We start from the raw sequence: 26,760 nt of genomic DNA, 5'->3' as shown, positions 1-26,760 counted from the left end.
TGACACCTTCAGCCATGTTGGCATATCCTGTCATCTGCTTGCGCTTGGCCCCGATAATTGCTGCTTGCAGCTATATTTAGGGGCCAAGCACCGAAGGTGCGGAGGCACCTATTGTTTTCGTTCGCGTTCTTATTATTATTATTATTAGGGGCCAAGCACCGAAGGTGCGTAGGCACCTATTGTATCCGTTCCCGTTCCTATTATTAGGGGCCAAGCACCGAAGGTGCGTAGGCACCTATTGTATCTGTTCCCGTTCCTATTATTATTATTATTCTTCCGTTTCTTCCGACTGGGAGTCTATGGCAGCCCATAGAACCGATTGCGGGAAAGTTGTAATGGTTTGACATTCTGATAGAGGACAGTCCCAACATTAAATACACCAATTTTGGTGTGTCTAAGTCATTCCCTCTAGCGCCACCACCTGTCCAAAGTTTCACTTTTATTTTGCTAATAACTTTTGAACCGTAAGTCCAATCAACAAAATTCTTTTTTTCTCTTATTCCTGAGCTCATGCCAATTCGATTGCACCCTATGACGTCATTTTCCTCATTACAATATGGCCGCCATTTTGAATTGTCCTTAAAAGCTACTTTTTCGAACTCGTCCTAGATGGTTTGTCCGATTTGCACGAAAATTGAACCAGATCATCTTCAGGCAGTGCTGACCAAAAGTTATGGAATTCAAATTGATTCGTTAAACCGTTTTCGAAAAACACTCAAACTAATTTTACGTAGCGCCTGCAAAAACAGTCGTAGGGCTCTATCTCCGCAACAGTTTATCGTATTCAGACCAAACTTGGTACATGTCATCACAGGCATGACCTGAGGCTACATGCTGTGTTTCGGCGTAGCGCCACCTACTGGTCCGGAGATATGGAAAATGGCTATTTTTGCTTATAGCTTTTGAACAGTTTGTCCAAAAATCATAAAATTGGTCTCGTTAGATTCAGGGCAACATGCCGATTCGACTGATATCCAATTTGACCATATCGGCCATTTTGACTGTCAGCCATTTTGAATTTTGTGCTAAAATGCTGTATTTTATGAACGCATGAACGAATTGTTACGAAACTTGGTATTGGTCATCATCACGATGTCCTGAAGGAACCTGAGAAGTTTCGAAACAGCGCCACCTAGTGGTGAATTTTTTTTCCCAAATGCTTATAACTTTGGGTGTGGTCGACTTATTTTCACGAGACTCATCTCATTAGAGTCCTGAATCGTTGCCGAGTCCCACGATACCAAACATGCTAGGTTTCGTCTTACGGTTTGTGTAGCGTTGTGATTTAGCGCTTAAAAAACATTTGGCTATATCTTCGAAACCGCTAGTCCGATCGAGACGAAACCACCGTCAGAAGTTTGGAAACATAGGTCGATAGCTATACGCCAATGCCCAAATGCAAAAATATTGATGTTTAGGGGTAGTAAATTCCAATCAAAGTCATGTGTCAGTCATTTTTTACGTGTTTTTTCATATGAATGTCTATAACTCCGAAGCGAATTGAGATATCTTCACCAAAATTGACACACATATGTATGGGCTCACTCTGAGGGCACATAAAAAAAATGGTGTGACTGAGCCTCTTGGTGGCGCTATAACAGAACAAAACATGAAATTCCCATTGACTTCAATACAGTTTTGTGAAATAAAATGCTATACTAAACAAATGCATTGGTGTAATATTACGAAACTCAGAATGTGCCATCAGTTCCATCCCCTGAAGGTACCCAAAATATTTAGAGACAGCGCCACCTAGTGGTCAAAAGTTATAACAAAATTTCCAAAAAGGCTAATAACTTTTGAATAAATCTGGCTATTGAAATGCCACTGGTCTTAATAGATTCCCTGGGTCAAGCCGAGAACATAGATACCAAGTTTTCCTTATTTGGCCAAACTTCCTGTCCACCATCTTGATTTTCAGTCAAAACCTACTTTTTCGAACTCCTCCTAGACCGTTTGTCCGATTTTCACCAAAATCGAATCGTATCATCTCCAGACCGTGCCGACTAAAAGTTATGGATTTCGTGTCGATAGACGAAACCATTTTCGTATAGCGCAGCAGCAAAGTTGAGGCATGATGCTAATAGCAATAATTAAGGCTTTATCTCTGCAATGCCTTGATATATTGACACCAATCTTTGTATGTGTCATTGTCACTTCACTCTGACCACATCACATCACATTTGTAACTGCGCCACCTATTGGTCGAAAGTGATAATCCATCAAATCATATTTTGAATGACTTTTTATATGATTTTTCAGCCATTTCGCCTAAAATCCTCTTTAAATGTATTTAATTGCTCATTGTTGCAGATGGTCTGACACCTTCAGCCATGTTGGCATATCCTGTCATCTGCTTGCGCTTGGCCCCGATAATTGCTGCTTGCAGCTATATTTATTATTATTATTATTAGGGGCCAAGCACCGAAGGTGCGTAGGCACCTATTGTATCTGTTCCCGTTCCTATTATTATTATTATTCTTCCGTTTCTTCCGACTGGGAGTCTATGGCAGCCCATAGAACCGATTGCGGGAAAGTTGTAATGGTTTGACATTCTGATAGAGGACAGTCCCAACATTAAATACACCAATTTTGGTGTGTCTAAGTCATTCCCTCTAGCGCCACCACCTGTCCAAAGTTTCACTTTTATTTTGCTAATAACTTTTGAACCGTAAGTCCAATCAACAAAATTCTTTTTTTCTCTTATTCCTGAGCTCATGCCAATTCGATTGCACCCTATGACGTCATTTTCGTCATTACAATATGGCCGCCATTTTGAATTGTCCTTAAAAGCTACTTTTTCGAACTCGTCCTAGATGGTTTGTCCGATTTGCACGAAAATTGAACCAGATCATCTTCAGGCAGTGCTGACCAAAAGTTATGGAATTCAAATTGATTCGTTAAACCGTTTTCGAAAAACACTCAAACTAATTTTACGTAGCGCCTGCAAAAACAGTCGTAGGGCTCTATCTCCGCAACAGTTTATCGTATTCAGACCAAACTTGGTACATGTCATCACAGGCATGACCTGAGGCTACATGCTGTGTTTCGGCATAGCGCCACCTACTGGTCCGGAGATATGGAAAATGGCTATTTTTGCTTATAGCTTTTGAACAGTTTGTCCAAAAATCATAAAATTGGTCTCGTTAGATTCAGGGCAACATGCCGATTCGACTGATATCCAATTTGACCATATCGGCCATTTTGACTGTCAGCCATTTTGAATTTTGTGCTAAAATGCTGTATTTTATGAACGCATGAACGAATTGTTACGAAACTTGGTATTGGTCATCATCACGATGTCCTGAAGGAACCTGAGAAGTTTCGAAACAGCGCCACCTAGTGGTGAATTTTTTTTCCCAAATGCTTATAACTTTGGGTGTGGTCGACTTATTTTCACGAGACTCATCTCATTAGAGTCCTGAATCGTTGCCGAGTCCCACGATACCAAACATTCTAGGTTTCGTCTTACGGTTTGTGTAGCGTTGTGATTTAGCGCTTAAAAAACATTTGGCTATATCTTCGAAACCGCTAGTCCGATCGAGACGAAACCACCGTCAGAAGTTTGGAAACATAGGTCGATAGCTATACACCAATGCCCAAATGCAAAAATATTGATGTTTAGGGGTAGTAAATTCCAATCAAAGTCATGTGTCAGTCATTTTTTACGTGTTTTTTCATATAAATGTCTATAACTCCGAAGCGAATTGAGATATCTTCACCAAAATTGACACACATATGTATGGGCTCACTCTGAGGACACACAAAAAAAATGGTGCGACTGAGCCTCTTGGTGGCGCTATAACAGAACAAAACATGAAATTCCCTTTGACTTCAATACAGTTTTGTGAATTAAAATGCTATAGTAAACAAATGCATTGGTGTAATATTATTAAATTCAGAATGTGCCATCAGCACCATCCCCTGAAGGTACCCAAAATATTTCGAGAGAGCGCCACCTAGTGATCAAATGTTATGACAAAATTTCCAAAAAGGCTAATAAATTTTGAATAAATCTGGCTTTTGAAATGCCACTGGTCTTAATAGATTCCTTCGGTCAAGCCGAGAACATAGATACCAAGTTTTCCTTATTTGGCCAAACTTCCTGTCCGCCATCTTGATTTTCAGTCAAAACCTACTTTTTCGAACTCCTCCTAGACCGTTTGTCCAATTTTCACCAAAATCGAATCGTATCATCTCCAGACTATGCTGAATAAAAGTTATGGATTTCGTGTCAATAGACGAAACCGTTTTCGTATAGCGTAGCAGCAAAGTTGAGGCATGATGCTAAAAGCACTATTCAGGCTTTATCTCTGCAATGCCTTGACATATTGACACCAAACTTTGTATGTGTCATTGTCACTTCACTCTGACCACATCACATCACTTTTGTAACTGCGCCACCTATTGGTCGAAAGTGATAATCCATTAAATCATATTTTAAATGACTTTTTATATGATTTTTCAGCCATTTCATCTAAAATCCTCTTTAAATGTATTTAACTGCTCATTGTTCCAGTTGGTCTGACACCTTCAGCCATGTTGGCATATCCTGTCATCTGCTTGCGCTTGGCCCCGATAATTGCTGCTTGCAGCTATATTTATTATTATTCTTCCTTCTTCCAACTGGGAGTCTATGGCAGCCCATAGAACCGATTGCGGGAAAGTTGTTTTGGTTTGACATTCTGATAGAGGACAGTCCCACCATTAAATACACCAATTTTGGTGTTTCTAAGTCATTCCCTCTAGCGCCACCACCTGTCCAAACTTTCACTTTTATTTTGCTAATAACTTTTGAAGCGTAAGGCCAATCAACAAAAATCTTTTTTTCTCTGATTCCTGAGCTCATGCCGATTCGATTGCACCATATGGCGTCATTTTCCAGCATATAAATATGGCCGCCATTTTGAATGTGCTGAAAAAGCTACTTTTTCGAACTCGTCCTAGACGGTTTGTCCGATTTGCACGAAAATTGAACCAGATCATCTTCAGGTAGGGTTGACAAAAAGTTATGGAATTCAAATTGATTCGTCAAACCGTTTTCGAATAACGCTCGAACAAATTTTACGTAGAGCTTGCGAAAACAGTCGTAGGGCTGTATCTCTGCAACGCTTTATCGGATTCAGACCAAAATTGGTATATGTCATCACAAGCATGACCTGAGGCTACATGCTGCGTTTCGGCGCAGCGCCACCTACTGGTCCGGAGATATGAAAAATGGCTATTTTTGCTTATAACTTCTGAACAGTTTGTCCCAAAATCATAAAATTGGTCTTGTTAGATTCAGGGCAACATGCTGAGTCGACTGATATCCAATTTTACCATATCGGCCATTTTGGCTGTCGGCCATTTTGAATTTTGTGCTAAAATGCTGTATTTTAAGAACGCATGAACGGATTCTTATGAAACTTGGTATGGGTCATCAGCACGATGTCCTGAAGGAGCCTGAGAAGTTTCGGAACAGCGCCACCTAGTGGTTAATTTTTTTTTCCAAATGCTTATAACTTTGGGTGTGGTCGACTTATTTTCACGAGACTCATCAAATTTGACTCCTGAAACCTTGCAGAGTCCTACGATACCAAATATGCTAGGTTTCGTTTTACGGTTTGTGTAGCGTTGTGATTTAGCGCTTAAAAAACATTTGGCTATATCTTCGAAACCGCTTGTCCAATCGAGATGAAACCACCGTCAGAAGTTTGGAAACATAGGTCGATAGCTATACGCCAATGCCCAAATGCGAAAATATTGATGTTTAGGGGTAGTAAATTCCAATCAAAGTCATGTGTCAGTCATTTTTTACGTGTTTTTTCATATAAATGTCTATAACTCCGAAGCGAATTGAGGTATTTTCACCAAAATCGACACACATATGTATGGGCTCACTCTGAGGACACGTAAAAAAAATGGTGGGACTGAGCCTCTTGGTGGCGCTATAATAGAACAAAACATGAAATTCCCATTGACTTCAATACAGTTTTGTGTAATAAAATGCTATACTAAACAAATGCATTAGTGTAATATTACGAAACTCAGAAGGTGCCATCAGCACCATCCCCTGAAAGTACTCAAAATATTTCGAGACAGCGCCACCTATTGGTCAAAAGTTATAACAAAATTTACAAAACTAATAATAACTTTTGAATAAATTGGCTTATTGTAATACAACTGGTATTGTATAATACAACTAATAGATTCCTTGGGTCAAACCGAGAACATAGATACCAAATTTACCTTATTTGGCCGAACTTCCTGTCTGGCATCTTGATTATCATTCAAAACCTACTTTTTCGAACTCCTCCTAGACCGTTTGTCCGATTTTCACCAAAATCGAATCGTATCATCTCCAGACTGTGCCGACTAAAAGTTATGGATTTCGTGTCGATTGACGAATTTGTTTTTGTATACCGCAGCAGAAAATATGAGGCATGATGCCAAAAGGACTATTCAGGCTTTATCTCTGCAATGCCTTGACATATTGACAGCAATATTGAATGTCTTATTGTCACTTCACTTTGACCACATCACATCAGTTTTCTGACTGCGCCACCTATTGGTCAAAAGTGATAATCCATTAAATCATATTTTTAATTACTGTTTATATGATTTTTCAGGCATTTCGCCTAAAATCTTCTTTAAATGTCTTTAATTGCTGATTGTTGCAGTTGATCTGACACTTTCAGCAATGTTGGCATGACTTGTCGTCTTATTCTGCTTGGCCCCGTTCACATATCACCCATGTATCCCTGCAATTTAGCCTACTGATTGTTCATATTAAAGACTTTTACGACTATGTTACAATTAAAATATTATCAAAAAGAAGGGTACGTCATGGTGGTGAGGACATGAGTGTAAGAGGAGTTGATTGTTATAACTCTCAGAATTATAGTTTGTACGGATTTTATTTTACTTTGTTTATACCATAGTCCAGTGGTTCCAATAGTTTTAGAGTGTTATACCACCAATAGATTATTTTTTAGCAGGGTTAGGTAATGATCCATCCCCAAAACCAAGCTGTCAAACCTAGTTCATCAGAGAAGGTCCTCCAAGGCAGAGGGGAGGGGCATTTTCAGATTTGGATTCAAGATTATGAAGCCAAAAAAAATGTTTCAGTGTTTTAACTTGCACGGATTAATTGTTCACCACAAGACTAGTAATATGCGCTAACAAAGTAAATAGGGTCAATTCTGATTTCATGCCGACTGTTCAGTAGAGAAATATGCAATGTATGATTTAAGTATTAAATTTGAAACAGTAGGGAGCCGTAAATCACTGTCTTTATGATTGAGTCAGTCATTAATTTACTAAGCTTATGAAGCAAATGCCTGTATGTATGAATTGTTTATTAAATCATTAACTCCAGTATTTGATCAAAGCTGTATATACGGTCAGGAAACACTGATTTGACTGCAGTCCTGCTGTGGCTTTCATTGAAACTTTTTATGTTACAAAATGGTTCAATACTGTACTGCTTGCGTACGTGGTTGTGGATTCTAAAACAAACTAAATTTTGGAAACTAAATTTGATTGGATGTCATATATTATGTCATTTTGCCTGTTAGAAATACATAGTTGGTGTTACAGTTTTTATCGATTGCTTAAACACATTTCTTGAAACTATGCCTCATATTCTCAAAACAGTAAACACAAATCCATAACGTCTCACCCAATTTCCCAAACATCCTATTTTTAGGTCAAAATGAAGCTCTACACTCAAAACCATTCACTCTGCCCTCAGCCGAGTCGAGCCGGTTTTCACATTGGAGCTGTGAGTGTAAATGTTCATGTACAAGTACGAATATTTATTGTACAAGTTCTCAAATTCACATTTACGTGCTCTCGAGTTTTGCTACTATTTTACCTTCATACATAACTTACCAGTTTTGGAAATGTTGTTTTGAATTTATTGGACCAGTGTGTTAGACTATGTTGTAGTGTGTGTGATTTTGTGGGATTGTGTGTTTTGGCTGAGGGCAAAGTTTGGTTTTTCAACTCTTTTCGCGATATATCAGGTGCAAAACTAACTTGTGCACTTGAAACTCAGAGGCGGCGAGAGAGAAAGGGGGGCGGGAGGGGGGGTTCAAAGGAGCCATTTTATTGGTTGGCAGCTAGCTAATGAAATAGGACTTTGATGATGTCACGAAACCCGCATGCACTGAAACGCTAACATAGCTAGCTGCCAACCAATAAAACGGCTCCTTTGAACCCCCCACTCCCGTCCCCCTTTCTCTCTCGCCGCCTCTGAGTTTCATGTGCACAAGTTAGTTTTGCACCTGATATATCGCGAAAAGAGTAGCAAAAGTCAAGGCGCAAAATTTGAAATTGCAGTGACAGATTTGAGAAGTTGCAAGTGCCAATTTGAGGCTGTACTGCAAATGTGAACGTAAGATTAAACGCAAAATATATATTACAAGTCTGTGTCTGTCGTTGTATTTTTGTGAATGGCGTTTTAAACATTTGTGTCTACTTGTCTGCAGCTTCAGATTCAGAATACAGGTTTGTGACTATTTTATGCGAGTGCAAATTTCAACATTCAACTTCAGATTTTTATTTTACAGGTTTTCACATTGGAGCTGTGAGTGTAAATGTTCATGTACAAGTACGCATATTTATTGTACAACTTCTCAAATTCACATTTACGTGCTCTCGAATTTTGCTACTATTTTACCTTCATAGTTATGTTGCTTGTGGTTGCTTGAGCACACACAAACCTTATTCTAAAATGGAATTGTATTGGAATGGTAAAGAGTGTTGGAATGTGACAGGAGGGCCTCCACTCATGGAGACAATATGATGCACACGTCTAAGAATGTTCCACATATGGTTGAAATACCATCATTTGTCTAGAGAGATAAAATTCTGGGAGTCAAGACTATACAGGAGAAAGGATTCCCTCCCTTCACTGTCACACTCTGTGCCTCTCTGTGTGACTGTACGACTGCTGGCCTTTTCTTGCAAGAAAATACACCTTATCAAAGACTATTGGAAATGTTTGTCTTTTATTCAGTGATAGAATTTTGTTTGCCACCACTCCTCCCTGAAGGTTCTCAAGGCGACGGTGAAGTGACTCAAATTTGGCCTTACTCGTAGCCCAGCCTCCCTCATAGTCATACCATTGATAAAGACATGGGCAACTAGAGTGGCTTGAATTTCATCTGAGACTGCTTGTCTTCTTGCCCTTCCTCCTCCTCCTTGATCTCTTCCTTCATGTCTTTCTGGATCCATTGTTCCAAAACTCAATAAACTGATTTGGGCCCTTTTATCTATATATTGAAGAATATGATTGATGTGTGTTCAATTTTGACTCTTAGTGTTTCCACCTGGGTAATTGTGTGCTAACAGAGCTGAAGCTGTGCTGACTTGAGTGAACAATATTGAATGCTAGTGCTTTCTAAATGACAACATGGTCTAGGCAATGAGAAATTAAGGGATTTGTGTGTAGAGTTTTGCAGTGACAGTTCAACAAGTCTGACTCATGTGTCTAAACAGGGAATAGTGTTTATAGTTTAGTGAAATGGGTGTGCTTTTTGATAAATGGCATTATGGTTTTGAAATTTTAGTTCAAAAGCCTGGTTATAGCGTTTAAGCAATCGAGAAAAACTGTAATGTCATAAGGTGTAGTAAAAATAAATGAATGGCAAGAACATAGTCTAGATTACATGTGGAGACGATAATGATTTGATGCAAATAGCAATGCATGTTTTAAACAGTTTCACGAGTTCACATGTTAATGAAATCTGATGTAATATTATAATGCGTATTTGGCTTGCTGTCCGGGGGGAGAGCTCCGAGCTCGAAATTCGACCCATCACCAGAGTACTCCCCTATGAATGTATAGACCATGGTATCTATGAGCAGACCCATCTGATAGTGAGGTGATGGGGTGGTGGTGGGATGCTGAGAAATTTGTCATGAGACAGGAGGTAAGGGCCTTTATTTATACTGGCTTCTTCTTGTGCTGATTGGATGATTACCTGAACATGCTCCTCCCGAACTTTGTTAAATAAAACTTCATTTAATGTAGGTACCCTCAGTTTAATTGATGTTCTAATTTAATGTGTTGCCTTTATAGAAGCACAGGCAAACACACATTTTTAGATAGTCACTGGATTCACGTCTGCATTCGTACAAAACATTCAAGATTACAAAAAGTTCAAAGGGAAAACAAACTTTTCATAAATTATACTAAAAATAATGACAGAATTTTTAGTATGTATTAGCATTTTTGTATTTAATTAATTAAATCAATATGATAATGAAAATACATACATATCTATTGTCAATCTGAAGAGGCATTACATTTTTAAGTACAATGCGTCTCTAAAAACTTTATAACTATTTTTGTACATTTTTAAATATGCAAATTGTAACTAGACCGCCAATTTATGTTTTAAAGTAAAATCATTTAATAATAAACTATTTCAAATACAAAACTGTTGTATCCATACACAGGTGAGCATACTGGGCAAATGATGAAAAAAATTTGAACACTCTAGAAACATAGGCACCTCAGAAAACAAGAAATAAACATAAAAATAAACTCAGAAACTATTGAATTATATTTAATCAAAACACCAGTACTAGAACAAAAATGACGCATGACACTTCCTGCAGTTCTGAAAGGCAGCTCTTCATGCCTAAATACAACATCACAACAGCCACTGTGGTGGTGGGCTGAAAGACTAAGGTGGAGCAGAGCGAGGAAGACACCCAGTGGACAAAGAGACCAAAGTAAAATCAGTGGAGATTTCCATGGCAGAAATGGCATACTGGGATGCCTTGGAAGACCAAGGCGAATTGTGGAAGGCTGGAGAACCAGGGTGATACCACTGCACTGGAGGGCCAAGGTGGAGGTAGAAGATCTGCAGATTGAGGAACAGCTGGTGGAAGTAACAAAAGTGGTGGAGCTGGAAGAATGGACTACAGTGTTTTGGAGGGTGCAGGCAGAGTTAGTTGTTTTAACTAGGAGGTGACAGATGATGTACAGTGTCCACATAGTCCTACAACACAATACAACAAAATGTTGTTGTTTATTGCAGTTTTATACATTGTTAAGCAGATTAACAAATAGTATGCAATTGACAAATATATGCAGAAAATCAATATTAAATATAAAAAATATTGAATATACTCACATTAAATTCATTTTAAAGATGTTTTTGTTCAGTAAGAAAGACTGAATGGAATGTGTTGATGCACTCAGAGAGTTGGAGAATCACTTTGATACCAGTGGACCAGACGACCAAGTGGAGATGGAAAATGTGCAGGTCAAGGTGAAGCCAGTGGGAATGAGGATGATGGTGAAGCTGGAGGGATTGAAGGTTCCTGGTGAAGCTGAATTATTGGAGAGTGCAGACATAGCAGTAGGCCTGGAAGTCTTCTGTAGAACCAGGCGAATCACAGACCATCGCAGATTCTGAATGATGAGTCTGAACAAATGAGAACACACAAGAAATATAGGCATCTCAGAAAACAGGAAATAAACATAAGTATAATCTCAGAAACAATTGAATTATTTTTAATTATAACACCAGTCCCAGAACAGAAACAAAGCATGACACTTCCTGCAGTTCCGAAAGGCAGCTCTTCATGCCTAAATACAATATCACAACAGTCCCTGTGATGGTGGGCACAAACACTAAGGTGGAGCAGAGTGAGGAAGACACTCAGTGGAGGAAGAGCCAATGGGTGTGCAGTGGAGAAAGAAACCAAAGTAAAATCAATGGAGCTTACCATGGCAGAAATGGCATAGTGGGATGCTTTGATGAAGTTGAAGGAATGGAGGCTCATTGTGGAGATGGTGCAGACCAATGCAGATCAGATGGAAGACCAAGGCGAAGTGTGGAAGGCTGGAGAACCAGGGTGATACCACTGCACTGGAGGGCCAAGGTGGAGGTAGAAGATCTGCAGATTGAGGTACAGCTGGTGGAAGAAGGTGGTGGAGCTGGAGGATGGACTACAGTGTTTTGGAGTGATTCAGGCAGAGTCGGTTGTTTTAACTAGAATGTTACAGATGCTGTGCAGTGTCCACATAGTCCTACAACACAATAAACATTTTGTGGTTGTTTATTGCAGTTTATACAATGTTAAGTAGATTAACAAATAGTATGCAAGTGACAAATATATGCAAAACACCAATTCTAGATATTAAATATACTCACATTAAATTCATTTTAAAGATGTTTTTCCACAACCAAGTAGAGATGGAAGATGTGCAGGTCAAGGTGAAGCTGGCTGGTGAAGCTGGAGGAATTGAAGGTCCCTGGTGAAGCTGAATTGGACAGTGCAGGTATAGCGGTAGGCCTGGAAGTCTGTTGTGGAACCAGTAGGATCACAAAGCAGGTCAGAGTCTGATTGATGAGGGATCCCATTGAAGCAGAGGGACAATAGGCCATAGTAGAGCCAATGGAGTAAGAAGCCAAGGTGGAGCCAAGGCAACAGAGATCAAAATCAAACAGCTTAACAAACTGAGAAAATCTCTTGCAATAAACTGAATAAACAGAAAGCTTTGAATACATAAGAGATAATCATGAACTAAAATAGACACAAGTAAGAATAATGGGTAACCAAGGAAACAAATAAGAACACACTACAAACATAAGCAACTCAGAAAACAGGTAGTAAACACAGAGAAATATTAATATTGAAAATATTAGTCAGTTGTTTTGAACTAGAAGGTGACGGATGACTTGTAGTGTCCTCATAGTCCTACAAAATAGTAAAACAAAATGGTGTTGTTTAATGTACAGTAGTTTTATGTAACATATCAAAATGTATGAATAATAAATATACTCACATCTCTGTGAAGATGATGCTTTGTTCAACAAGAAAGCCTGCTTATCTTTTTTTTATTGCCTGTGTTGTTGTAGATGGTAAGAGATGAAATGTCCTTTTTTAACAGGAGATCACTTGTTTTCTTCAGATGAAGAATGGGATGTTAAAATATTTGAGCACAGATTGAAAACTACAGTTGTCCATAAGCTCCAGATTGTCTATTGTTTGAGAAAGATTTCTGCTTGGGAATGTGAAAGTAAAACAAAATTTGTTGCCATCTTACATAAAAATAAATAAATAAATTAAAATAAATAAAAAATCATAATTTACTTAAATGAATAAATAAATTTCCCTGTATACAAAATGTATAAGAGTACATCATAAGGAATGAAAACAGTGCTGTAAGTAGAACTACATAGCTTCAATTTAGCATAAAATTTGCTGTATAATGACGATATTGATGAAAAACATCTTAGCTAGTTCAGGAAAATCACATTATATGTCCCTGATGTATTTGATTTTTATGTAAATGTATCTAACATGCCAGTTTATTTTAAAACATTTTAGAAAATGACCACTTGCTAAACTGAAAATTATTTGTTCTACTTACAAACTGACAAAATATTTATCAAATGCAACTACTTTACACCATGGACATAGCTTGTGAAGAAGTCATTGTGAATCTCTGTTCAAAACTGATGCACAAAATATTTTCATGCCTGTTATTTAACAATGTCAAGTAAATATGTCATTTGAATCCTAGAAACCTGAATAGGCCTACCTAATATGACAGTCTGGCTCCATAGTCCAAATATCAAACTAAAAACCATGCTATAAACTGACAACTCTAATGGGTGTGGTTTTGCATAATAGCCCAAAGTTGCTGATTCAAGCTTAATAAAAATGTAGTGAGCAGAAAAAAAAAGAGAAAAACTGGGTTGGCTGACACAATTTTATATATTTTTTTTAAAGAAATATATATAAAATATAAAAATTACCCATTGTACTGATTTTGCAAAAAAAATGTCTCAATGAAATAAAAATTGTTACATGGACAATAAGTCATTAGCATTTTAATACAGCTGTTATGCAGTTTTGATCAGTGTTTTTAAGTTTTAGAGTGTATATGTATGTCTATAAATAAACATAATTTGTTGTTACTAACATGATTTTATCTCCCAATTCCTTTAGCATACCCTACTTAAAATCCACTATGCACAATGGGGTTGATTGGTACAATTTTAAACTATAAAACAATATATAAAAAATAATATAACTTAAACAATTTTGGAGTGATCTCGTGCCTCACTCCTTGGTCCAAATGCATTGGTGAATTAGATAACCTCAAGTCAACAACGTCCTCAACAGTGGCAATGACATTTTCAAATGTCTGCCCTATAAACTTTGAGTGGTAATTTACACACCATGATGACCATGGTAAGGGTGAATCATGATTTCTATTTTGGAGAAGGGTGAGAAATGGCTATTTTGTATCTATCGAAAAAGGTGCACAAATGATCCATTGGTGGCTGAAAGAGAAAGTAATAAAATAAACCAGTTTGGTATACTCATAATTAAAAAGACATTCAATAGTTTGATGCAATTTTAAAAAGATTTAAAAATAAACCCTATGCCAATCAACCCCTGTGCCAGCCAACCCGGTCTCCATTTTTCCCTCCCCTAGGGAGCCGCCTTGTCTATTGCCTCCCTACCCACCCCCTCCCCCAATTGCAGGCGGAATGTTTACCACAAATTTGATCATAGCAGTGAAATGAGTATTGCCTGATGAAAACTATAGTACGTTTGCACAACCTCAACACTTATACCTTCCATATCTTTCGTATAAACGTGATCTATTAATGTACCTTTTTCTGTGGTTGGATTGTGTACCTGTTGACTGTATCCATGAGTTTCCATTAATTTCACAACGAAAGATGAAGTAAAGATGTCTTCATTAAAGTCTCCCATGATTACTTTCTTTCCTGGATGCCTTTCTGTCTCTTCAATAACCTGTAATACCTTTTGTCGAAACATGTCAGTTTTATATGAACTGGGCCTATACAAAAGCGCAGCAGTCAAATTGACATGTGGAACTGTAAAGTATAACCATTCTAAGTTCCAGTTCTCAGGAGTAAAGATGTTACACTCAATTTTGTCAGAACAATATATTCCAACTCCACCGCCTCTCTGATGTTTTAGATCAGTAAAAACTGCAGTGCTGTTGTCATAACACTTAGCTCTTGGGTTGTGCTTGAACACAAATTCTGGTATTTGTGGTTCTTTTCCTTTGTCCTCAGCATTTAGCCACGTTTCTGTCAAACAAATACAATCAGCATTCATTAGAGCTTTATGTGCAAGAACATCCTGAAAGTGAGCTTTCAGACTTTGTACATTAATCAGCGCTATTCTGAATGTACCAAGTGATTTAGTGTAACTGTTGTCTTCCAATGGGAATTTTGGCATATCTTTCATGGCCAACTCAATTTTGTCATTACAAAATATAGCCGACTCTTTAAAGTCCTCAATTATTAGCCCACTGAGAGATCTTACACGGCTCAATGCAACATATGCTTGCCCTGCTGTAAAGATTTTCTTTAGTGATACAACAGCTTTATCTACTGTGAGTCCTTGCACTTTGTGAACTGTACATGCCCATGCTAATCTGAGAGGAAACTGACGCCTTATACCACCATCATTTGTGACTTGGTCTTCTTGTACTTCAATTACTGTTGAATTTTGTGAAAATCTCTGGCGCGTTTTAGATCTCTGAATTTTACCAACATTTGGATTATTAAACTCCACATGAATAGCTGATGGGAAATCATCATCACTGTTTCGACTTTCACTGATGTGAACCACTGTACCAAAAGCTCCATTGACGAGACCGTCTGCAACATCAATATTTTTTTTTAACATGACTTTTGCTCCGATACCCAGGGAAACGCATGCAGACAAACATGAATTGTAAATTTTCGTATGAAATCCAACTTTACGTTCCATTCGTCCAGTTTTTGAATTTTTCACATAATCTTGAGCATGTATACTGATTGCCTCTGGACAACATTCATGAAGTCTTTCAATGTTGTATTTATCAACTTCGGCATTTGTAGCGAATATGTGAAGATCATTACAATTCTCCCCTGTTTCACAGGTTTTCAACATAGCAATATCAGTACTGTCAAGAGGTTCATTTTTTTTATGTACTCTGAGTCGATTTAACATTTCAGCAAAACTTGAATCTTGTTGTCGAACAACTTTAGTTAATTCAGCAAGTTCAAAGTTATTCTCCCATAGGTTCACTCCTTTTGCATCAGCATAGAGAGCAGTTCCTTTAACAGGCGGAAGCTGAAAATAATCTCCTACTGCAAGAATGCTCACTTTTCCAAAGAGAGAGTAGTCACCAGTTTGTTTGATTTGTCGCAACCTTCCGTGAATATATGACAAAAGACGATGGTCAACCATAGACACTTCATCTATAATCAAAATTTGCAAACTACCCAATTTTGTCCGTAAAGAGTTTATTTTGTCATCACCAAGAGGCTGATATGGCAGTCTGACGTTTGCACCAATTGCAAATGTATGATGTAAAGTGGAAGCTCCGATGCTATATGCGGCGACTCCTGTAGATGCGCTCAAAAGTACAGTAACGTCATCAGGATTCTCAGACAGCTGAGATAACAGTCTGGAAGACTCATACTGTATTGCCTTAATAAGATGACTTTTTCCTGTGCCTGCTCCACCAGTAAGAAATAATCGAAATGGTTCAGGGTTTTGTCCAAGTATTTTCTGTAGACACCACTTTTGCACTTTGTAGAAGACAGCAGATTGTTCCTCATTTAGTGACCTCAGTAAATGCAGTGCATCATCTCTTGGCATTGTAGTGTGGTTTGTCTCAATTGTACACTCAGTTTGAGGATTTCCTGTAAGATCTGGAATAAGTTCTTGAGTGTCATTTTCATCAGGCAATAGTTTATCCTTCATCAGGTCTATGCATTCATCACGCTGTTTTTCTGTTTCAGGACATATCTGGGCCCAAGCATCTTCTAAATCCATATCTTGCTCTAAAAGCTGTTTAGCTCGGTCTATTTTGTCACTTTCCTTTTCAAACAATTCTCTGTTGCCATCAACAATGGATTTCACTTGTTTCACATCACAACCACTTTTTATGACACCAGTGTTGTAGAACTCCTCATATGTGTTATAGTTGCTCGGTTTCAGATCACAGTCATCGTAATATGGTAAGAAAAGCTGCAGCAATGAATGATAATATTTCTCTGGATCTTTAGTGGGTGAAAACCTTGGATACCTCACTACTGCAGGTTCAGTTCGTGTCCTTCGTTTGACATGGCCGTTGTTATTATTGAGTTGAATTATTTCATTTTGAGCTGTTTTGTTATGTGAAGAAACCTCTGATTTTGTCAGAACTCTGTACTCAGAACAAAAACTGGCAAGACATATATTTTCTAGTGGCTCTTTCTCTGGTCTGTTTTTGTACCTGTCAGTGAGACTTTTCATCCAAAAACTGCTTTCATCATCAGACTGGTCATTTTCCACTTTGTTTCGGAGCATATTCAAAGGCAAACTCATCTTTACAGGATTTTGTCCTACTGGTATAAATTGTACTTTACGAGAACATTCCTTCAAATGCATTCCTGTTAGTCTGTACACAGCCTCTTGAGCAGAGATTTCTCTATTGTGCAGATAGACACTTCCCAACTGTTTTAATGACTCTTTAGCATCAAGATTTCCGTTCATAGCTTCGCTCTGAGTACGCTGAAGCAACAGACCCATCTCTTGTTCTGCTTTTGTGATGTAACTGATTATATAGACCACTACAGAAAAAGCATCTGTGACATACTGAATATCCATATTCCCTTGCCACGCACGCAGTAAATCTCTGTTATACTGATTTACCCAAACGTCTTTTGGATTTCTTTTCAAGACAACACTTTTCTTTTTAGTACACCTGTTGTATGCTTTTTCAAACATAGTTTGATTAATCCCAATAGATGAAAAAAAGGCATCAACCGAATCAAAGTTGACATCAGAATTTAAAGCAGTTTTGACTTTCTTTATAATTGCACTTGCTGTGTCATCGCCATCTTTACCTTTCAACTCATCTGCATTACTTGGTCTTGTAATAAATGTACGACTGGATGGTGGTCGTGGAAAATTAAATCTACAAACTGTATTTTTCTTCCGACATGTTTTTGAATGTCTTGTACTGTGCTTCTGAACACTGTTCACTGTTTCGTAAAGTACAGTATCATTTTCTGGTGGTATCTCACATGTGATGTAAGTGTCAATGAACTCAGCAACCAGAGGATCATTGTCTGCGTCATTATCATTGAGCTTCGGAGCATCTTCCACCCAAAACAGGCAGTGAACATGAGGAGAACCACGCTGTTGAAATTCAACACGATAAAAGTAGTCTTTTATCTTGCCAATAGGCTGTGCTGGTGACATTATGACATTTTTCAGAAAACAATGCCATCTGTGATCAAACATTCTTGCTGCAGTGACAGGATTTCGTCTTATGAGTCCGCATTTTTCAGACCAGTCAAGCTCATCAACATTTATTTGTTTCCCCTCTTGCTTAAGAATAGTGTTCATCATTTCAGGCCATCTCAGGTCAGCAGAACTAAAAGATGCAAAGAAAGTCGGTATGCCTAGTTGTCTTATCAGGGCAAATATATCTTTTTGCGTAGACATCCAATACGGAGGAGTTCCTCTTACAGGTCTTAAGAACTTATATCCTTCATCATAATTTAGTATTCTTTGCAATGAATCAGAGTTCGTTAGCATATCTTGTGTTACCTTTAAGCAATTTTTTTCAGAGCCTTTTCTTAGTGCAATTGATACATTAGACACAATTTGATCAACTTCTGATATATACTGTGCATAAAAAATGAAGTCTGTGCTGTGTGCAAAACGTCCATCTGCATTTAGTATTCTTGCATTTAGGTATCGTGACAATGTGATTTTTTCCTGTTTTTCGTCATGAAATGTTGGAGCACCAGTAGGATAGAGAACAGGGAAACACTTTGCCTCATTGTCTTTATCAGTTAGCAGCCTAACAGGACTGTTACCTTCACCTGGAGCCACATTTAGTACATCATGAAAATGTTGATCAATTATTTCTGAACCCAAATCAACAGGTTGTAGTGATGTGTCTGACAAAAGACCATTTTGTTCTTTAATATATGTTATATCTTCCTCTGGATCATCTCCAACTCCATTATTATCTTCATTTTTATCTGTAACATTTTGTTCTTCCATTTCAAAATCATCAGCATCCTTGTCTGATTCATCAGTTTCATTCAAAGAGTTTACCCACTGCTCATTAAACTCAACATCATTATAACACTTATTATGTCTCATCAAATAAGACAGTGCATGTCTGACACGATCAGTGTTAACATATTTGTATTCATAATGGCCTTTATATGTTAATTTCCGTTTCAGTTTTATTCTTATCATGTGGTCATCACATTCATTACGTGGGAGAATATTTGAGACATCTGTGGTATTAACGGGAACACACACTACAGGTCCATGACAGCCATTCTGTTTTCCACGGGGAAGACAAAGCAACTTCATAAAAGGAATATTGCGTGCAATAAGATGTTCTTCCAACGAGTTCAGACCTTTTAGTTCTTTTGGAACGTCCACCAAATGCATGTTGTTGGCAACACTCTCTTCAGGAAGTTTCCCACCAAGGATTTTACGATGGCATGTATAGCAAATCCACAATTTACAAGCCGGATTAGCTGATAAATGGCATGTATTCTCACATTCAGTATTGCATTCATGTAAATACTTCAGTGTGATGCATCTTTCAGCCAAATCATTAATTTGTTGCCCTCTGGTTTCATAGCAATCTCTTTTACATTCAATGACCTGTTTTCTGAACAATAAACGATGACAAACAGAGCAAACAAATTCTGGACCTGAACTGACTTCTTGATTAAACTGATTAATAGTGAAATCAATGTCTTTCTGTCTCTCCCTCTGTTTAGCAGAAATTTCAACTCTTTTTTGTTTTTTACGCATACGAAAGTTTTCATCATCATGGTATTTCTTTTTAGAGTATTCACAAACACTTGCTTTAAATGCGAGGTTTCTGCGATATTTTCTCTTTGAGTATTCACAAACACTTGTTTTAAATGCGAGGTTTCTGAGATATTTTCTCTTTGAGTATTCACATACACCTGCTTTAAATGCAGTGTTTTTACGATATTTATTCTTTGAATATTCAGACACACTTTTTCTAAAGGCTTTATTGCCTTTATACTTGTTCTGAGAATAATACCGAACAAATTTTTGAAAACGAATATTTCTGGAATACTTAATCTTTGAATTTTCACGTTTTGACTGCTGTACATTAATATTGTTCTTATATTTATTTCGAAGATGTTCAAGTTTCTTCTCCTTATAATTACTGTCTTTACAGTATTTCTTTTTACAGTTATCAATCTTTTTCTGCTTATAATATTTGTCTTCATGGTACTTTTTTTTAACACTGTCAATCTTTTTCTGCCTGAATTCGGCGTTGCTGTGGTATCGCTCACGTGCTCTTTTGCGTTTAGAATTCTCATCTGTGTCATTCAATTTCCTTTTTCGCAAACAGGGATTTATGCTCTGATCATCCACTTCAATGTTACAAACTTGTGCACAAACATTTTCTTGATTTCTATGTTTAACACATGTAACAAGTTCATAGTGATTTCCATTGCAATGTTTCAAATAGATTGCATTATCTGTAAATGACTGTTCGGTAGGGGCGTGTGCATTCCATCTGTCATCGTTAAAGGTCATTATATTTATTTGAAAAAAGTCAGCTAGACCAAATAATTCCACATGACTTCCCCACGTTCCTGAAAAGTTCATTTTAGACTGTGCCAAATAATCTTTCATTGATCTGTCCTCTTCTCTTAAGTATCTCACAAATTTAGAACTGTTATTTTCCAGATGTTTAACAACTGCACGCCTGATTTTCAGGTGTTTCTCTTGATTGCCGCAAACTGCATGTGCTATTGATCTAAACAAGCAGTTACCGTCTCCTTTAATGCTTTTTGTTTTGCATGGTACTCCTAAAGAACACACATTAGTGGCTTGAACAACAGCGCTTTCATTAACCAGCTGTAAGTGTGCACACAAAGAATTCTGGTCTGCATACCTTAAAGGTTTGAAACTGAACTCAGTATTTACTGTAGGGCCAATAATGACATCATCATCCATTAATAAATCATCATGTAACTTGCTCATATGTGAAATTTTTGACTTGGTCTGTACACGTCTATTTTTCATACTTGAATCCACACTGCTTGTCTCAACCAATTTGCACATTGCTGGTTTGTCTACACATGTTTGTTTACCAGGGTCTGCAACACACTTACTCTGCTTTGTTACTCTCGTAAATGAAACTTGTGTGACGCTTTCTTTAACAGACTTATTTGAACTAGCAGTTAAAGGTTTGGAACTGAACTCGGCATTAATAGGTCCAACAATGACATCATCCATTAATACATTATGCAACTTGCTTACATGTGAAACTTTCGCCTTGGTTTGCACACGTTTATCTTTCTTACTTGAATCCACACACGTCTTAACAGATTTACACATATTTCCTGATTTCTCTGCACGTGTTTGTTTACCACGGTCTCCGACACGCTTACTCTGCTCTGCTGCTCTCGTAGGTGAAACTTCTGTGACGTTGCCTTGTTGACCAGACCTACATGAACTTGTCTCAGCACTTGTGGCCTTACCGATTACTGTTGCTGTTACACCTGTAACTTCGAATGATTCTCCCTGACCTTTCAATGATGTGGCAAGGTTATCAACATGATAAAACAACATGTAAATGTCGTCACAATAAACTACTACGCTTGTGCCTGCATTAGATTTAACCATACCTTTATTATCACGTGAATGAGAATCGACCACAGCAAATGTTGAGCCCACCTTTATAACTGCACAAATGTAGCCATAAATGTTCAACAAACATGCATCAGACTGAAACAAGGCCCTCTGAAGTGCATCTTCTATAGACATGCACACACCTCTCAATGCTCCATCATACACATCATTACCAAAAACACCACTCAGAGAATCTGACATCTTTATTGAGAATGTTGTGTTGAAGAGTGTATGCACAGTTGGCAATTCTGGAACAGCAACATAACCACGCCATGCTGAATCATTGATCTTCCCCTGCAAGTCCATGGATGTATACAGGTCATCTCCATGCAACAGAACAGCATCCAGGTCATCTCTTGTCCACGTCAGCACATCCTTCAGCACACTCATCAAGACTGCTGTGATGCTGTTTGCTGCACACTGTCTGCCACGGTTGAAACCAAATCTGGAATCACCCTGATGGAAGGAACCCTGTAAGACTCTCTGTGGAAAATAATCAGAGTTATCGACATCAAGAGATGAACACATTGGAAGGTTATTGGAATCCATTGAGGGGTTATTGTAAGCCATTGAGGGGTTATTGCAAGCCATTGAAGGGTTATTGTAAACCATTGAAAAATTATTGGAAGCCATTGAAAGGTTATTGGAAGTCATTGGAAGGTTTTTGGAAGGTATTTGGAAGTTTTTGGCAATTGCCGGAAAGTTTTGGAAATCCAGGCTCTCGACAGTAGAACCAGAGGACGATGCCTTTTTCTCAAGAGGAGGCATAACCTCAGCCGAGTCCATGGAGGAAGTGAGCAGAACGCGCTCAGCATTCCTCCTCTTTGCCGCCCGGGACCGACGGAAACCCTTTCCACGTGGCATCTGCAATTACATGAAAACACACAGACAGAAACAAGTTTAGTACACAGTATACACTAGCCTAAAATGTTTAATACACAACATTCATCATAATTTCATAAGCAAAACATTATAAAAATAAATATTTATTTGTGCCCTTAATTTGTACATCCCTTTTTGACAAAAACGTTCTCCTGAACACATTACAAATGTGTTTACATTCACAAAAATACACGGATACAAAAATAGTTTTTAATGATAACTAAATTACCAACTACCAATTGATATGCTTTCAATTAACTTACAAACTGTAAAATAAAGCATGTATTTAACTTCTACACAATGCCTTGTATTACCAATATTTTCACATAGATAAAAAAAGAGTTTACCAGGCCTTACCTTAGATGACTTCTGAAAGTCTTCTGAAACACAAGGAAAAAGCTCAAATTCAGTTCACACAACAATAATAGACAATTAGTCACTAATTATAATAATCAGTTTCAATGATTATCAGTATTTGTTTCATTAAAAAGAAAAACTCATAAAATTCATTTAAAAAAATGATATACTTAGTCTTCTCAATCTATTAAAAAAGTAGCCTACTACATTACATATTTACCAAATAATCACTATTAAAAATATTTCACCTTTTAATGATTTTATATTGTAATCATTTCACAGTTATTCTCCAAATTAGAAGCAAATTAATCTCAGTGGCATCATTTCAAAGACAGGATTTAACCTAAACCAGGATTAGGCCTTAGTTAAATTATGATATTTAATTAAGTTTTATAAACATGCCCTAAAAAAAAACATTACTAGTGTGCATCTTGAGACAAAACAATGATATTAAATTATATATATTCTAAGATATGTCTAAAATTACTCAAACATGCATTTTACCCTTGGACTAGCTTAAGCCTTGGATGTGAAACCAATGGAGTAAATTTTAAATATTTATTTAATTGAGGATAGGAGCAGAATGGATACTCAATGCATATATTTATAATATTTAAGAGTGCTGGCCTACATAATTAGAATACGTAAAGTAGCACAGAGGCAACACTATGCATATACACTTTTATTTGCACAGACGTGTTTCTACGCATGCCATCATGCAGACCGTCAAACTTCATTAAAGATTATTTCTCGTAAGGATCGAGTGGTGTCGTGTGTTTGTGTGTGAGAGAGAGGAATTAGAAATAAGCAAAATATGGTTGTTTGTAAAGCACACACATCATCATGTATCTGTTTAAAACTAAGCTCAGACATAAATCTGAAATTATCTTAATAAAGACAGAATCGCAGTAGAAAAATCGATAACACAATATCACATAAATTAAACAAACTGTTATTTGCTATAGACCTTATGTAGCTCCGCCCCTTTTCAGCGCTGCGCTCATTGTCTTTTGACTTCCGGTCTGTATTTTCACATCGTTTTGCGTGTTTATTAATGAACGGCTCGTTTTAAAATCTTCCCGGTCGATTTACATTTGTTAAGTCATCTGCTTTAAACATTACAGTCCTCATGATAACATTCGTTAACTTTACATTAAGTAAATCCACTTAAAAAGCTAATTACTCCAGGACAGAAATGCCATATAAATATACAGAGCGACCGCAAAACGGAACTTAAAAGACAATATTCCAAAGATGGCAGCGCCCTTGTTTCTCTGGTGCATAAGGTCTATATGCGTAGCTTGCCAAGCTGATGCTTCATCTGCAATACAAACTGGTTTACTCTCGCACATCACGGGACCAGACTGTAATTGCAGCTTTGCACTTAAAAAAAATTGCATTTCATCATAGCGCAAATGCAATTAATTGTTCAGCGCTAACACATATGTATCTGTTACACTATATAGTGTGTGTAGAATTAATTGTAGAACGAAGTAGAGAAATAATTACAAATAATATTCTGTAAACAAGCTGTTTCCTTGCAGTAATGAAACAAAACACATCAATATAAATGTCAGGATCCTAATGAACACATAAATTAAAAAAAATAACAAAACAGTATACAATACATACATACTCGTAAAAGTGGCCAATGTAGCAAAAATATCATATAACGATTATAAAAACATAAAAAAAAAAAAAAAAAATCACAATTAACGATTTTATCAAAGTTCTTTTTTTTGTTGGTTTTACCATTTTGCAAGTGACTGAGCATTACAGCCAAACTAATCTCCCTATTTTGAAAACAAAACATTACAAGGTAACAAAATGTAACAAAAAAAAATAATTGCAGGCATTTAGGCCAAAGTGGCAAACATAAAAATCTTTGTCAATATTTTCTTTGTTAATAAAAATTACAAACAAAGATACACATTACATATACACAACAAAATATTCAAATAAACAATGCTTTACATATTATTCTTACTTTTCACCTACAGTAGGTGTGTAACATTAAAATATATATATAAAAATAAAACACTAAATTGACTTTACTGTATTTATAGATTGATTCGTATTAAAGCTACTATTAAAGTTCTCAATCAACAGCAAAGAGTTATTTTCCCCTAGTCCCCATTGACTTCCTTAGTATACTTTTCCCTACTATGCAATTCAATGGAGGTCAGCAACTTTATGGATAGACACATAGATTCAAAATATCTTTGAAAGTGTTATTTTAATGATAAGCCGAAACATGTTTATTTAATGTTTATATGTAATGTTTTATGTTTATATATAAGGCTGGTCTGTCACTTTAAGACCTGCACGCGACGCGTCTAATATACACGCATGATTCAAGTCGTAACCAATTTTCTCTTAAATGTTTGCTTGCTTTCACTTTAGTCATAAACCAACTGTGTTTACGTAAATCTTTTATTGCCAACTACTGGCTTAATAAGACACAAAGATAACTTAGTCCATTAACCAAGGCGCTGTTTAACAGCCTTTAATTGCCTAACATACGCTTCGGGTTTAATGCACTCAGAAACACGCATGTTACAAAAGCGCATCAGCACGCGAATGAAATATTTAACTGTGCAAATACAAATAATGCACTTTAGTGAATTGCAATGTCTCGTGAGTGTAACTCTAACTTACCTCTACATTAACATTATGATGTCAATGCACGTCACGTTGTAAAGTATATTAAGACGAAGGCGCCAGAAGTGAACTGATAAAATGTGTGCATTTCTTCAAAAGTACATCGTGAATGTATTTTAATCATCTACGAACAAAACTCGTACAATCTGAATTAATTCCGATTTATGTCTTTGAATATATTGTTTACATGAACGCTAAACGTGATCCCACGACAAATGACATTTACCTCACAGAAGAATATGCACTTTACTCTGTCGCATTTCGTGTTGTTTTTTATGAATCATGATATCTGAAAATGGTACAAATACTCACATTTCCTACACGTACTGAATTAACGTTAATGCTCTCTTCAACGACCACAGAATTCGAGAATAACATATTTTCAAATGAATCATATACCTTCAAAAAACCTAATCTATACAACACACATCATATATGATTATTTTAAAATACTTTTGCATGCTATTTTGTTAAGGTTAGCTTTACAACACCACGGTGAGCAGGCCTACATTATCATTACATTAAAACATCACCTAACACTTATTTCTTAAAAATAAACATATACACGTCAACTAATATACAAATACTTCAAACTATATTAGATATATTATGAATAAGCAGAAATAAAGTACAGATTAATAAGATTATATAGACGAAACAAGATCGCACGTTCTTACCGTTAGAGAAATGGGAACAAAATGCCTTCCTACCAACCGGAAATGTGCTGTCTGACAACAGTCGCAGCTCCCCCAGTGGTTGGGAATGAATAAACATTTACCCTCCTTGCATATATAGCATAACTTTTACTTTATTAGATTAACATAACTGACCATTTATTCACCAGGACACTTCCTATACTTATACTATTACAACCGCAAATCAATGGTTATTGTATATTTTACTACTATAAATTTACATACAAAAACAAAACCTATATTTCTTATTTTTATTGCTCCATGGTAAAACACAAAACATGTCAATGTCAATATTATAGTGGACTTTTACACAACTACTAACTTCACACCAACTACATAACAGTACTGCTGCATCTAAAATGCTAATTTTATATAAATAAAATGTCAAAATACATATTGTTTAACATAATTTGAAAAAAAATTAGATCTATTAAATTTTAAAAGACTTAAATGTGATTTCATAATACATTTTATC

General features: G+C 36.8%; 1 protein-coding gene across 1 annotated transcript; it reads right to left on the bottom strand.

The window, feature by feature from the left end:
• Positions 1 to 12,170: 12,170 nt before the first annotated feature.
• Positions 12,171 to 26,293, bottom strand: LOC311297887 (uncharacterized protein; the record flags this gene model as incomplete). Its single annotated transcript, XM_084420362.1, has 4 exons — positions 26,268 to 26,293; positions 22,930 to 22,952; positions 21,834 to 22,554; positions 12,171 to 12,487 (listed from the first exon to the last, which is right to left on the bottom strand). Exons 3-4 carry the CDS (start codon positions 22,552 to 22,554, stop codon positions 12,171 to 12,173), a joined length of 1,038 nt encoding a protein of 345 aa, XP_084276488.1. The 5' UTR covers positions 22,930 to 22,952; positions 26,268 to 26,293.
• Positions 26,294 to 26,760: the final 467 nt, after the last annotated feature.

The sequence above is a fragment of the Rutilus rutilus genome (assembly GCF_951802725.1).
Source record: "Rutilus rutilus genome assembly, chromosome: 10".
NCBI classification, from domain to species: domain Eukaryota; kingdom Metazoa; phylum Chordata; class Actinopteri; order Cypriniformes; family Leuciscidae; genus Rutilus; species Rutilus rutilus.
Note: the sequence above shows the minus strand (reverse complement) of the source record. Positions and strands in the feature narration are given on the sequence as shown.